This window comes from Phodopus roborovskii, unplaced genomic scaffold, assembly GCF_943737965.1.
Source record: "Phodopus roborovskii unplaced genomic scaffold, PHOROB, whole genome shotgun sequence".
NCBI lineage: Eukaryota > Metazoa > Chordata > Mammalia > Rodentia > Cricetidae > Phodopus > Phodopus roborovskii.
In genome coordinates this window covers 27,918,471-27,933,825 of record NW_026126416.1, presented here as the reverse complement: position 1 = coordinate 27,933,825, position 15,355 = coordinate 27,918,471, and the positions used below count along the sequence as shown (strand labels likewise).

General features: G+C 41.7%; 1 protein-coding gene across 1 annotated transcript in view; it reads right to left on the bottom strand.

Annotated features, from left to right (window-relative positions):
• Positions 1 to 2,097: 2,097 nt before the first annotated feature.
• Positions 2,098 to 15,355, bottom strand: part of Shc4 (SHC adaptor protein 4) — a 98,081-nt gene continuing 84,823 nt past the window's right edge. The window contains exons 11-12 of the mRNA XM_051183501.1: positions 7,185 to 7,438; positions 2,098 to 2,701 (exon numbers count right to left, since the gene is read on the bottom strand). Coding sequence (XP_051039458.1) covers positions 2,549 to 2,701; positions 7,185 to 7,438 — 407 coding nt within the window. The 3' untranslated portion in view covers positions 2,098 to 2,548. The remainder of the gene's footprint in view (positions 2,702 to 7,184; positions 7,439 to 15,355) is intronic.

Genomic DNA, 15,355 nt, shown 5'->3' with positions numbered 1-15,355 from the left:
CTCCAGCTTCTGAGTTCATTCTTAGATTCTGTTACCAAGGAGATCAAGAACCACAGGAGGCGACCCTGCTTTCCCTGGAATCACTCTGCTGTGCCCTGGGAAGCCCACCTTTAAAGAAAACATCAACAAGCTCCCCCACTCTGTCTTCAGGTAACCTCAGTCAGTGAAGAATCCTAGGAGATAAGAGACAGAGCAGGAAAACACCAGGTTCTTAATGCTTGTAGCTAATCCTCTCTTTTGCTTCACCAGCATCAATTGTGACCCCCAGCCCAAGACCACAGCTCCCACATGCAGCCATATGGCTCTCCCTTTTTCTGGGCCCTAGAGCACCTGCATTCCACTTGTGGTTTCTCTGTACTTTAACCATACCTTAAAGACCCTTTATTCATCTCTCCTCAAATTACCCAGTTTGAGTGATCCATCTGTTTCCTGCTAAAACAATGATCCACCATACATATGATAAAATTTCCAAGAACTAAATACCAGACATGTGTTGTCAGTTGTCACAAAGCAATAATCATTTATTTATATTTTTAGAAAAGTCATTTACAGGTCATTACATATTTATAGGTGAACGAACCACCATTTTAAAATACAGGTTGAGAATATGAGATTAAAATAGCATGCAGATGTTTCTTGCATCTTTTGGGAGTGTGTGGACAGAGTCTAAAAGTGCAGTATTTGCTTCCCTAGCTACACCACTTTAGTCCAGTGGTTACTACCCACATGTGCTGTGTACACCACAGTGCTCCCTGTACCTGGGACTCCTGGCCACCCAGTCAGAGTTCATCAGCCTCAAGGAGACCATAGTCCTGCCTACCTCTGATGCAGGTTACCTACAAGTTCCTACCACCTCACTGATCCCTTTTATGAAGAAAAATGATTAAGACCTAAGATATATGGAGGAAATCAATGAAATATTCATTGTTTTCTAGTTGTGGAAAGGAAACCTATGTAAGAATAAGAAGCCAATGGCAGCAGAAATAAACCGGTGAGCTTTACATAAAAATGTCAGACTTCGATCAGCTTGATTTTGATGATATCTACCCAAAAAAACTATCCCATATTGTAGTTAAAACTTACCAATATATCATAATCACAAAAGTTAGGTTCTATCTACTTAGCCAAAATGAAATGGTATTGAGATAACTATCCAGAAAACTCAGGATTAATCAATCAATCAATCTCTCTCTCTCTCTTTCTCTGGGCAATGTCTTTATATGAAAATGCAAGTAAGAATTGACTGAAGCATTTCTGCTATTACTAAAAACAAACAGACCCACTTATATCAACATTACGTGCATCATACTGAAATGCTTGGGGTCAAACTATGTGAGTACAGACACAGAATAAAGGGAGAGTCCTAAATGTTTACCCTTAACTACATAAGCTGTTTATCAGTATTAACTTCTAACAAAGGAAAAACTATGTTAGAATGGCAACAGACCTTAGAATGCACCTCTGAGCTCCCTCATCTTATAAACAAGAAAACTGGATGCAGACAGGTTTAGCAACCTGCCAAGAGCCACAGAACTTCTCTGGGAATTCTTAATTTCACCATCAGTTTAGCCATTGGGCTGTGTGTGGCAGGCCTTTTCACACTCTTCACCCCATGTGTTTTCTCATTCTGTCTAATCACATGTAGAGAGAGAGAGATAGGGCACATATAGAGGTGACACTAGGATTCAGTGGCAGCCAATCAAAAGAAAAGTTTCCTATACTTTACCTTCTGTGCAATGAATAAGAATGGAACTGATGTGGACTGAGCACGAAGAACACTGGTTTTGTTTGCCATCTTTTATATCCATGTACTCAAAATCAGAAATAACCAAGAGAGTTGGCCTCATGAGTTTGTCTCAGGCTGTGTATGAATAGTTCAGATAGCAAAGATTGAGGAACACTGACCGGTGTTGGGCCCCAACCTTTTAATCCACAAATGAGACAGAATGATGAAGTCATCAGTGACTTCTGCTTCCATTCCACAAGCATAGACACAGTCTGAATTTGATGTCAGTGTCATATTTAGCATGGCAACAAACAGTGCTACTAAACAGAAAGTGGAATAAAGTTAATGCTGTTTATCAAATTACTTCTTACTTTTTTAGCAAGGAGAAACTTTTTTGGCAACTGGTTCTGTAGCTATAGAACAGGAAAACACTTGGAATCAACTTCCCCCGTATGAAAATGTTCCCAGATTATCAAGTTGAAGGCACATACCACTGCCTGAGCAGTTTAAGTTGTCTTTAACATATGAAACTGTAATTGTGCTTTTAGCTTTTATGCAATGCAATGTGACTTCTAAAAAGTGACCTCTGTGCATATGGATAACTCCTTTTCAAATGGATCAAAATTCTTCTTCTCTGATTTTCATATTCAGAGGGTATTTTATTAATTCTTTGTTTTATAAAAGACATAGTTGATGGTGGTCTCAGAAAGACATGTTTTACAGTTTGTGTTCTGCTTTGTCTGGAGAAAAAGTTTGAATTGTCATTTTTCTTGACACAAAAGGAATATTCTTCTGACATCGCGGCCACAGTGCCTGAAGTTGTCATTTCTTGAAATGCAAAAGTCTTGTATTATCTTTTCTTACTGGTTGTTTAAGGCTTACTTCACTTCCAGAAGAGATGATTGGCAAACTATTATCCATATGGTATTTGATAAGGTGGCCAACATTATCAAACACATGGTCCTTGGTCCTCACCTGGAAAAGGAAGCATAAATATATTTGGGGTGGATATTAGCAGTTCTTCTGAAAGATGTAAACAATTGTACATGTGTGGGGGGAGTGTATCCTAGAGTAGATATTTTGCAGAGTAAAGGGTTTTTTTATTATTCTATCCTCCTTAATAAACAAATTTATCGTTTTCCATTACCCTTTTACAGTAGTGTTCCTAAAAGTTCAGCCCTTGTCATTTAACCCAAGTCTATGATCAGCCTCTTTGCAGTGCTGTCGCTTGATAAGTTCTATCATGTCACCACTTCTGTGAATGTCTAGGTGATTTGTACAGACACATTACCAGGATTGCAGTTATCTTCCGGAGAATTACACCACATTACTCCATCTCTAACAAAAGCTGGCCCCTTGGAGAAGCCTGCCTCTCCCTAGAACTTCAACACAAACCCTGTCTCCTCCAAGAAAGTGCCTCAGATCTTCCCAACAGGCATTCGTATCATCTCCCCGCAAGCTTCATTAACAGTAGCTGACTCATAAATGTCTGTTCCATGGTATTTACTGTTTGAATTCTGAAGGAAATGGATCTGAGAATTTCCTGCTAGCATGGTCATGCACCTACCCTCTGCATGCTTTACTGTCTGCTGGGCTCCCAATAGCTTGGGGTCACAAGCAAGCTCCTGCGTGGAGAATAGTGCAAACTTCCAAGAAAGAGAAGGCCTGAAGCCAGCACACACCTACAAGGGATTCTGAGCTCTGCCTCACATTGGTTTCAGCATATTGGAATAACAGGCAGAATTTGGATATGGTCTATAAGTTAGATAATGATATCTATAATCGAGTTTCCTGATTTTGATTATTATACTAAAGCTATAAAAGAAAGTGTCTCTAGTTTTGTAAGCACACAAGACAAGGAAAAGGAGACAAGGACTTTAGTGCATTCTCTAAGGCTTCTGACCTTAGTGAAGTTTTTCTCTCTTCCTGCTCCATTTTAGCTGACTAATCCTGCTACACTCTTAATTCCAACTCATTCTGTCTCCTCTTCCTCCATGTTTCTCCAGGAATTCACAGTTCCCACCCTGAGGCACCAGTTCCTGTCCCCGTGTACCCCACACCTCCACTGTGCTTTCTCACAATCCTGCAGATGTTAACTTACCCTTCCTAGTACAGAGGTCACAACTAGCCACTTGGACAAATGTACCAGATGCCATTAAACCGGAAGTTCTGAAGTATTCTAACTTGAAAAGGAAGAGCGTGCACATAAAACTCTATCTGGCCCTACCGGCCCCTACTCTGCATGGCAGCTCCTGGGTATCATTGAGTGGTGACTGTTTTTTCAGTTTAGCAGAGTCAGCCACACCCTGTGTTCACCCCATTATTTACCCATTTCTACTTCCTCATATGCTTGTTGGGGCCCTGCAGCATTTGCATTTACAAACCCACCCACAAAAGTTTTTAAAACTTGTGTGAAGTATATAGTCCAATACTGTCAACTCCAACTACACTACTTTGAGAACCGCAGCCCATTTCCCCAGATGGTGGCAGCCATCAATCTACTTCATGTTCTTAGGAGTCTGGCTTCCTAAGTAAGGTACCTCATCTGAGTGGAATCATGTGACATTTGTACAGGGACTGGCTGGTTTTTACTTAAAAAAAAAAAATGCTCTCAGCATCCTTGAGAACATGACAGCATGTGACAAGCTGTCCTTCACATGGCTAAACAGCATCCCTCTGTATGTATACAGTGTGTCTTCTTTCTCCTTTCATCCGTGAACTTTGAAATTATTTCTACTTCTCTGCTGTTGGGATTGTCACTGTTTCAAGTACAAATGGAGCTCTCTTGAAGATGGTCATTTCCATTCCTCTAGACAACTGCCCAGAAATGAGGCTGTGACTTTGCACGCTGTTACATTTTTAAGTTTTTAAGCAACTTTCAAACTGTTTTCTGTGTTTAGGGTTGGATAACAGCAGGCTTAATAGACTTGAGGTGGTCACTCTCTGAGGTTTTGTTTTGCATTTCATGTTGATCAGAAATGTTGGGCACATTTTCGTCATCTGTCAATCAGCTGCGTGCCTTCCCTTCTCTACAGAAATGGCTCATCCTGAAGGGATGTTTTGTATTGTTTTGTCTTGAGCTGCAGGATTTCCTTGTGTGTTTTAGGTATCAAGACCATCAAAGTCATGGTTTGCAAGGTCTACCTCATTCTGTGGGTTGACTATTAATGTTGTAGTACAGAGTATGTAGTGTAGTGCAGACCCACTTCTCTGGGTTTGCTTTTTGATGTTTGAATTCTGGCAGTCTTTTTGTTGTTATTGTTGTTGGTTGTTTTGTTTGTTTGGTTGGTTGGTTGGCTGGCTGGTTGGTTGTTTTTTGCTTTTCAAGACATTGTTTCTCTATGTAATAGTCATTGCTGTCCTGGAACTCACGTTGTGGACCAGGCTGGCCTCAAACTCAGAAAGATCCTCCTGCCTCTGCCTCCCAAATGCTGAGATTAAATGTTTGTGCCACCATCACCTGGCTTCTGGCAATCTTATCGAACAGTTAATAAGACCATTGTTATGGAAGCACTCCCCTAGGCTTTCTCCTGAGAGTTTTGTAGTTTCACATCTTAAATTGAGTCTTTGACCCATTTTGAGTTAACTTCTTTTGTTAGGAGAGTAAGAATCCAGTTTCATCCCTCTTCAGTGTTCCATCAGCATTTGGAGAGCATCCTTTCTCCAGGGTTTGCCTTGAGAAGATTCAGTGATCTTCTTAAAGATCACTTGACTGCACACATGAATTGATTCCTTGGTCCATTGTACTGTCCCACTGGTCTAGTTATCTAACTTTATGTCAGCACTACTGTAGCTCTGTAATGTGTTTTGAGGTCTTCAACTTTATTATTCTTCCAAAACAAAGTGTTTTGGTTATTGAGACTTCTTGTTTCAGTTGACTGAAATTTGGGGGTTTCCTGTGTCTATAAAATGCCATGAGGAGCTTTATAAGAATTGTAATTGCGCGTGTAGATTGCTTAGAGTGGTGTGAACATTTTAATAATGCTCAGCCTTCTAACCCATGAAGGAGACACCTTTCCATTCATGTGCATCTTCTTTAGTTCCTTCCATCAGTGTTTTATAATTCTCCCTGCAGAAATACTTCATTGTTGTTTTATTGTCCTTTGGTTTTGACACAGAGTTTGAGACAGCCTTTCTTGTCCTGGAACTCGTTCTGTAGATCAGGCTGGCCTCAGACTCTCAGAGATCCGCCTGCTCTGCCTTCCGAGGAATTAAAGGTGTGTGCCACACCTTCCTGGCTGTATTTCTTCTTTTTGGCTGAGTTTATTCCTAAGTACCTTTTTTACTATTGATGCCATTATAAATGTAACTGTTTTCTTCATTTTCTTCTGGATAGTTGTCTTTTGTGTGTAACACAAATTTTTATGCAAAATTAATTTTTCATAAAAAATTGTTGTCTGCTGTGAATTCTTCCTATGTGGCATTTACTATGTCCTTACTATTACTATTTTTGTAATTTTACTGTTAATTTCTTTCTGTTTTCTTACATGTATATGCATTCACATGCACGCGCATGTGTGTTTCCATCATGAAAGGGTGTGGAATTCTGTCAAATGCCTTATCTACATTCATGGAAACAATCATGCAATTTTTAATCTTATTCCCATTTCTGATGGCTGATCTTGGTTGTCAACTTGACCACATCTGGAATCAGCTAAAACCCAAGCAGATGGGCATACCTGTGAGGAACTTTTTGACTGGGTCATTTGAGGGGAGAAGACCCACTCTATATGGCCTTAGTGTCCAGACAACACTCACCTCAAAAGATGAGTTCAACTGTCCCTTTCAGCATGAGCTTGAGAAAGGGTCAGGGCTCATTCTCTAGATATCAGGCATCATTCACCAGTAAAGCCACTTGGCCCAGAGCCTTTCTCTGGTGACAGAGTTTTGATTACTTAGTCCACCTTCCTAAAAATTTTATTATGTTTAGATTCTTCATTTCCTTGTGATTCAATCCAGGGGTGTGAGGTGGTTTTAGATGGCTGTCCATTTCTTCTAGTTTACCCAGTTCGTTGGCATATAGTTGAATATAGAAATCTTTTTTATCTTAATTACATGATACTCATTATAGTGTGTTTCCTATTTTATTTGTATCTTAGCTAAAAGTTTGTCAGTTTTCTTAATGCTTAAAAAAACCAGAATTCTTAGTGTGATAAAAATAAAATGTGTTCTATTCTTTATGTCACTGAACTCTGCATTGCTGTGGCTTGGCTATAGTCTTATTCACCTGCAGGAGTCTGCTACAACTACAGGTTTGTCCTACTGAGCTGAATTGAAAGGGGCAGAAGGAGGTTCTCCTCTATGTCATCTCCAGGGTGGCTTCTAGTTCTAACCACACCACTAGTAATAACCACACCACTAGTTCTGGCCGTACAGCTGAAGGAAAAGTAAAAGTTAGCCTTGACCTCTACTGACTACTATGTGTAGATACGAAGTACAACATGTAACACAGTCATACCTTGCCTTCAGGATCCACCAAGAGGAGGTGCTTCGCCTGGCCACCTTGTAGCCCACTCAACACATACTGGCCAGGAGATGTCATACTCTCTCGAACCAAAAAGTCCCCATCCTTCAGCAAAAGTCTCTCTGCTGCCCCCCTGCTCAGCCTGCCATGGAAGCATTCTTCATTCCACAGTTGCTGCTTAATGTGTGGCAAAGAGTGTGAGCTCATGGACTGGGCTGTGGCTCCTGGCTGTACAGTTTCTGGTGCCTCTAAAATTAAAACGCAAAAACAGAGATATCACAAATCCTCAGTCCATTCATCCTTCCTTCTGTATTCAAGGCACTGTTTAAACAACACTGTAGAACAAATGTCCTGCCTGGAAGGCTCTCTAACTTAAGAGGTGAGTTTAAACGCTGACATTGGCTTTTGTCACTAGGAAAAGTTACCAGGCACGAAAGTGCCTTCTTTAGTGGGGAGTGGGATCCGCCCCTGGGAACTGCTTCCACAACTGCACAGGGACGCTTCTTTCCCAGGGGCTTCACGCTTCTTTCCCAGGGGCTTCGTGTTACAAATGAAAAAGCTTATGCTCAACTTGGCTCATAAATAACTTTTACAATGTTTCTAAACTTTTTTAAAAGCTACAATGGAAATTTTAAATTATGCCCTTTTTAACATTTAGTTTTTATCATTTTTAAAATCATGTTTTGTTGTTGTTGTTGTTGTTTCTGAAGTCAGGATTTCTCTGTGTAACAGTTCTGGGTGTCCTAGAATTTGCTTTGTAGACCATTCTGGCCTCAAGCTCACAGAGATCAGCCTGCCTCCGCCTCCCCAATGCTGGGATTAGAGGCATGTGCCACCACTGCCCAGCTAGTTCTCATTTTTCTGCTAGTTTATAAATTGCTTAATTTATACATTTAGTGTACCTAGACATTCCTCTTAGCAAACATTTTAGCTTGGCATTGTTAAATGCCCCTGATGTGGTCAGTATCATTTACCTGTCTGAACTACAGAAGGGATGAAAAAGAAAGAAAGCACAGTATCAGTGGAGTTTGGCCTACAGCAGCTTCCCAGGGTCCTAAAGAAAATGTTGTCCCAAACTGGGAGCATTAGAAATGAGAACACAGGTGCATGAGGAGAACACAGGTGCATGAGGAGAACATGGGTGCATGAGGAGAACACAGGTGCATCGGGAGAACACAGGGGCATGGGGAGAACACAGGTGCATCAGGAGAACACAGGTGGATGAGGAGAACACAGGGGCATGGGGAGAACACAGGTGCATCAGGAGAATACAGGTGGATGGGGAGAACACAGTGCATGAGGAGAACACAGGTGCATGAGGTGAACACAGGTGCATGAGGAGAACATGGGTGCATGAGGAGAACACAGGTGCATCGGGAGAACACAGGGGCATGGGGAGAACACAGGTGCATCAGGAGAACACAGGTGCATGAGGAGAACATGGGTGCATGAGGAGAACACAGGTGCATCGGGAGAACACAGGGGCATGGGGAGAACACAGGTGCATCAGGAGAACACAGGTGGATGAGGAGAACACAGGGGCATGGGGAGAACACAGGTGCATCAGGAGAACACAGGTGGATGGGGAGAACACAGTGCATGAGGAGAACACAGGTGTATGAGGAGAACACAGGTGCATGAGGTGAACACAGGTGCATGAGGAGAACACAGGTGCAAGAGGAGAACACAGGTGCATCAGGAGAACACAGGTGCATCAGGAGAACACAAGTACATGAGGAGAACATGGGTGCATGAGAACACAGGTGCATCAGGAGAACACAGCACTGTTGAGGCTTATGGTGTTAATAATTATTGTACTATTATTTATTATGACAGGCACTTGTTAAAGGCTTTATATAATGTTATTTTATTTTCAAAATTAGGCAGGTCCCCAAATTGGATTTTGAGAATGACTGTTACTTATTCAAATCTACACTGTTAATGTTGTAGATGTGGAATTTGAAACAAGGACCATCTGACTCCAAAGCTTGAGTTTTTTAGTCAACAAATTCCAAGACACTGGTGTTGGATATAAAGATCTTTCCATTTTCCATATTTGTCTAGCTGCCCTATCTCCTAGTGCCCATAAAGGTCCCTAGGAACTAGCAATGCTGTCAGAACAATGGTGCACAACGTGTAGACATAGGCACACTTAGGAACCTAAGGCAGGGTAAGGTTAGCCTGGGCTATACGGCAAGTTTGAGACAAGCCTATACAACTCAATGAGACCTTGTCTCAAAGTAAAGTAATTGGCTCAGAGATCAAGAGCACTTGCTGCTCTTACAGAGGACCCTGAGTTCAGTTTCTCTGCCTCACAAGCTGACTCACAACTACTTGTAACTCTAGTTCCAAGGATCTGGCTCCATCGTCTGACCACCATGGGCACTACCAGCATGTGATGTACTTAAAGGGTGGGCATTTATACACACTCGTGTGTGTGTGTGTGTGTGTGTGTGTGTGTGTGTGTGTGTGTATGAAATAAACATTTTTAAATTTATCAAAATAACTATATCATTTTCTATGACTGAATTGTGGTTTAAAAAAAAGTCATATATTTAATGGCAAACGCACACAGAAAATAAGCCACAGAAACTAGCATTGTGTTTGAAATGCAAAGAATCTTTTGCATAGAAACAACTCTTCATTTTGCTAACACAAAGGAGCATTTACAGGCCCTAATGGAAGGGTCTCACCAAGAGAAATGCCTGGACACAAACTGTGCAACTGAAATTCCACTTTGCTGTAACATCATTGGTGTTGACAACCTGCAGAACCCTATAGATAGCCCAAGTCCCTTGTCAGTATGTTGGAGTGCTGCCCTACTTAAGAATGTCTATTTGCATATGACAGTTATAGTTAGCACCACAAACATATCTTGTAAAAAATCTTCAGTCTAAAACCAATGACTGGAAAGAATGCTCCCCCACAAATCATCATCTCTCCCATTATTGCCAGAAAGGGCAGGAGGAAATGTGTCCAGACAGTGACTAATACTTGTAGTTGGCCTTGATGCTGCCTGTTCTTGGATACAATGGAAAACTTCTAATAAGCAGTCCTGTGTGTGTGTGTGTGTGTGTGTGTGTGTGTGTGTGTGTGTGTGTGTGTGTCAGGGACAGGCTCCACAAGAGTGCCGAGCAATGTATGCAGGCATGCATCATATCAGGGGCATGCTCCACACAAGTGTGAAGCAATGCACACAGGTAGGCATCCTGAGGGTGCAGGCAGCTTTGCATGGTGTGCGCTTTTGTTTGTTCTGAGATTGTGGACAGCTTGTAGACAAGGACAAAACAAGGGAAAACAGACATTATATCATCTTGAAAAGAGTCGACAGTTCATGGGCCAGCCTGGGGATGCAGACAGTGTTTTCTAACACAGGTTCCCACTTAGGACAAGGACAAGACACAGAGTGCTGAGCAATTTCAAATGTTCTCTTAGCATCAAATTCCATTAGAAGCAAACTATGTAATAGATTTTCCAATTCGTTTTAACTTTAAAAGTTATATATGGCTGCTAGAGAGATGGTTCAGTGGTTAAGAGCACTGGCTGCTCTTCCAGAAGACCTGAGTTCAGTTTTCAGCACCCACATGGCAGCTCACAACTGTTGTAACTCCAGTTCCAGGGGACCCAACACCCTTACATAGACACATATGTAGGCAAACATCAAAGCAAATAAATCCTTTTTAAATTTATGCTAATTTGTTTTAGTTGGTCTCCTCACCAACTATCATAGCTCAGTGCTGTGGCACATTGTCACCTTGCTCCTAGTGCAGTTAAGATATGCAGCATGCAAGCTTGCTTATTCTGAAACAGAAGGGCAGCTGCAGAGGGGAGCACTCATTTTTAAAGATGGGCAGAGAGGTAAGTAGTAGGTACTCAGCAATTCATCAGCATGGAACGTAATCAGGAAACTGACAGCATCTGCAGTATTGGGTACAGTATTAGGGCTTGGAAGGAGGGCTTTTCATTTCTCAGTTACCCTGTTCTTTATTATTTGCATTCCACGAGTGTCTACATTGCTTTTGAATTTTAGAAATGTCTAATGAAGTGCATGCAAAAGTCAGGACAGTCCCGTAACTCAGGATACAGCTGGAAGGTGCAAACTTCGAGGAGACTATCAGGTTTGAGGGGTAATTTTCCATGTTCTAAAACTCACCCTACTGTCCCCTCAGCACGTGACCTCATGTCCTGTGGCAGAGAACTGAGAGTGTGGTCAGTTCTGGCCATTGGCAGTCATTATGCTCAGTAAGATGCTGTGATGTTGGAGCAGGGTAAACAAACCATCACTCTTACAGGAAACATGTGGTCTCCTTTCCAACAAGCTTTGGGCCACAACAGTCTCTTCAGTTAACCCACAGTCTTATTTTATGTGGGTTTTGAATTAAAGATACTTGATGTAGCATATTTTGTTAACACTGAACTTGCAGCCAATGGCACTATAATTCATACTTGATTGATGTTTTTTATAAACCTGTCTTTTCCCATGAGGGCACTTCACATTTTCTTTACTTAGAAAAACTACATATAACTTTAGTAACAATGCTTGGAAACTTTTAAACAGCAAAACCATCAAAAAACAAAGGCACAAAAATGTGGAGAAAAATGACATTAAATGTACCACAAAAGGACACTTAAGGTTTCTACTTTTTGGTTGATCTTCATTTTATGAGACAATTTGACTGGGTAGTCCAGGCTGTCCCCAAACTCATTATGTAACCCAGTATGGTCTTGAACTCTTGTGATCCCCAGCACAGCCTCCCAAATATAGGAGCTGTAGGTATACACCCAACACTTGGCATGAACAAGTGCTTAGAGCATAAAATCCAAAATGAGATGTCCATCTGATGAGGTCCCCAGCTGATGTCAGCCAGGATGTGTATGTTAGAAGACTGGGAGTCTTAGTGGGTCTGCATACATCTACAGATCACAACCAAAGACTGAGTACTGGTTTGAGGGCAGGACAAAATCTTGTGTTTTGGTTTTGTTTGTTTGTTTGTTTGTATTTTGAGGCAGGGTTTCTCTATGCAATAGCCCTAGTTACCCTGGAACTAGCTCTGTAGACCAGGATGGCCTTGAACACACAGCAATCTGCCTGCCTTTGACTCCTGAGTGCTGGGATTAAAGGCATGTACCACCACTAGGACCAAATCTTGTTGGGCAAGCACATCTCAGCTATAAACCTCTAAATACAGTGAACAGACACAAGATTTATGATAGGAATTTGCCAAATTGCTGAAAAGTAAACATTCACCTCCATAAAGTGCCTGGAAATTTGTTAGAAAATTCTGACAAAAAAAGATGTTAAGTGTAGATGAGACGTTAAGAAAGTACTCCAGGACAATGCATGGTGGTCACAGTTTTAATCCCAGCACTCAGGAAGCAGAGGCAAGTGGAACTCAGTCTATATAGTGAGAGCTTGAATAATAATAATAATTATAATGACAATAATAATACCAAGAGAAAATATTTGCAATATAAAGGAAGAATCATGTACCTGTTCGAAAAATTACAAGCCGGGCTGTAGTGGCACATGCCTTTAATCCGAGCACTTGGGAGTCAAAGGCAGGCAGATCTCTGTGAGTTCAAGGCCAGCCTGGTCTACAAGAGCTAGCTAGTTCCAGGACAGCCAAGTCTACACAATGAAAACCTGTCTCAAAATTAAAAGAAGAAAGAAAATTACAAATACATGTCAGTTTAGTATATGGTAATGGTATAACAGTATAGAACATGGAACTGGCCCAGTAAGGAAAGTGGACCAAGGCACCCAGAAACAAGTGCATATGTACAGGACCTTAATACGACAGAGTGGCAATAGGGGAGAAAGAAAGTTTTTAGTCAACAGTGTTTGGAAAACTGATTCACAAAAAAATTAAACTAGATTCAGTAACTCATGTAAAGTATAAAGGGTCAAGAGGTGATAAAAGTGAAAACCTATAAAAGAAAATGCAGTAGTAGTCAAACAAAAGAGAAAAACTAATCAAAAGGATGCATGTGGGAAACATAGTAGAGATAAAAATGGAGGTTAATCAAATAGAAAACAGAACTAAAATCAGATGCTTTAGCAAGATTGATAAAACCAATAAACCTAACAAAGGCACACTCAAATAATGAGAAAACAGCCTGAGAGAGGATATATTATCAGATCTCCATGGGGCAATAAAGTTATAATAAAAGGAATATGCCATAACAAGTTTGCAAAGAAATTACATTACCAAGGAATTTACATGCTTCCTTGTTTCTTGTTGTGGTTCCTGAACTCTCAGCGGGAAGACTGAGTCAGGGAAAGAAAAGAAGAGAACAAGAAAAGAGATGCCATAATAGAGGGAGCCATTAAAGGTTTAAAGAGAAATCTGGCACTATGGAAAAGTCCAGAGATCTACAAGGATGACCCCAGCTAACAATCTAAGCAATACTGGAAAGGCTACCTTAAATGCCCTTCCCCTATAATGAGATTGATGACTACCTTATATGCCATCCCAGAGCCTTCATCTAGTAGTTGATGGAAACAGAAGCAGACACCCACAGCTAGACACTGAGCCTAACTCCTGGAATCCAGTTGCAGAGAGGGAGGAGTGATGAGCAAAGGGGTCAAGACCAGGCTAGAGAAACCCACAGAAACTGCTGCCCTGAACAAGGAAGAGCTCATGGACTCCAATCTGATAGCTGGAAAACCAGCATAGGACCGACCCAGACCCCCTGAATGTGGGTGTCAGTTAGGAGGACTGGGTGGTGGATCAGTATTTATCCCTAGTATAAATGGACTTTGGGAGCCCATCCCACATGGGAGGGATACTCTCTCAGCCTAGACACATGGGGGAGGGCCTAGGCTCTGCTCCAAATGATATGACAGATGTTGAAGACTCCCAGTGGAGGGCATTATCCTCCCTGGGGAACAGAAAAGGGACAGGATGGGGGTTGGTGGGAGGGGGCGGAAGGGAGGGGCGGGCACTGGGATTGACCTGTAAAACAAGCTTGTTCCAAATTTAAATTATATTTAAAAAAAAAAAAAAAAAAAAAAAAAAAAACCTCTCATGCCCATGGCAATGTGAAACAGTCTGGGAAGGGGTAAAGCCTCAAGAGACACACCAGCTGGCATCTGATCCAGGATGATGCAGAAACAAGCCAGGAGGCACCACAGAGACCATAGATGGCAAAGGACAAGGGTCACCTCACAAAAGCGAGCCAGGGTTGAAGCCAGTGGTGTCTGGCTATGGCTCCAAGAGACCCCGCCATTAGAACTCGCAGTGACTGCTGTCCCTTTGTGAATGTGAATTCCCAGGGCAGTTGTATCCCTGTGCCACCATCAGGTTTTAGTGCAGAGGGAAGACCCTTTGGCAGGTGATAAGAACAGCCATTGGATGCTGTGTGCCGTGTTGTGTAGAGGGCCACTTGGCTGTTTGAGAGGGAAAAGGTACAAAGCCACAGAGCCAGCTTGTTTGTCAACAGGTATGTCTTCCCTGCCTCACACTACTGAACACAGATAGAATAACTTCTAGTTTCCTGTACAGGGAGGTGGCCTCGTGCCTGGGTTCTACAAAGACAAGTGAAGAAATGAGTGATGTCTTCCAGTGAGAAGAAAAGCTGTGTGCCACTTTGAGTCCCATCATTTGAAGGAATATTAACAGACTTGTTAATATTGTCTTGTCTTTCCTCTCACTGCCTGAATACAGATAAGGACCCATGCAGGCACCTTGAACCAGCCAGCGAAGACAGATGTTCTCTAACCCCAGCCCTGTGCCACCAATGATAAACAAGTAAGTAGAAATAAATAAGCTAGTCAATTTTACACTGTAGTGCCTGGGAGTGGAAGCTTGTATTGATCATAGTAGAGCTAGAGAACACCCCTGCCACTGCCAGGCTTCATGAGAACCAAGGCTTCATGAGAACGCCTCCTGTTTGCAGAGTGGTGTGATGGAGCAAGGATCCCTGCTAGTCAGACTTCTGGGCCTGTGTGTGTAAGTCTGGATAAAGGGGGCTAGGATAATTTTTAAGGAAGAAGAAACAAGAAGAACAATTGTAGAGGATCTATTTAAGCTGAAGACTATTTAAGGCAACTTATAGAAAAAAATTATCACAGCTCTAACATCATAAAATTTTCTTAAACATTTTAAAAATGCATTTGGATGTGGGTTTGATTTTGGAGGGAGGAATGGCAAGGGTACATTAAT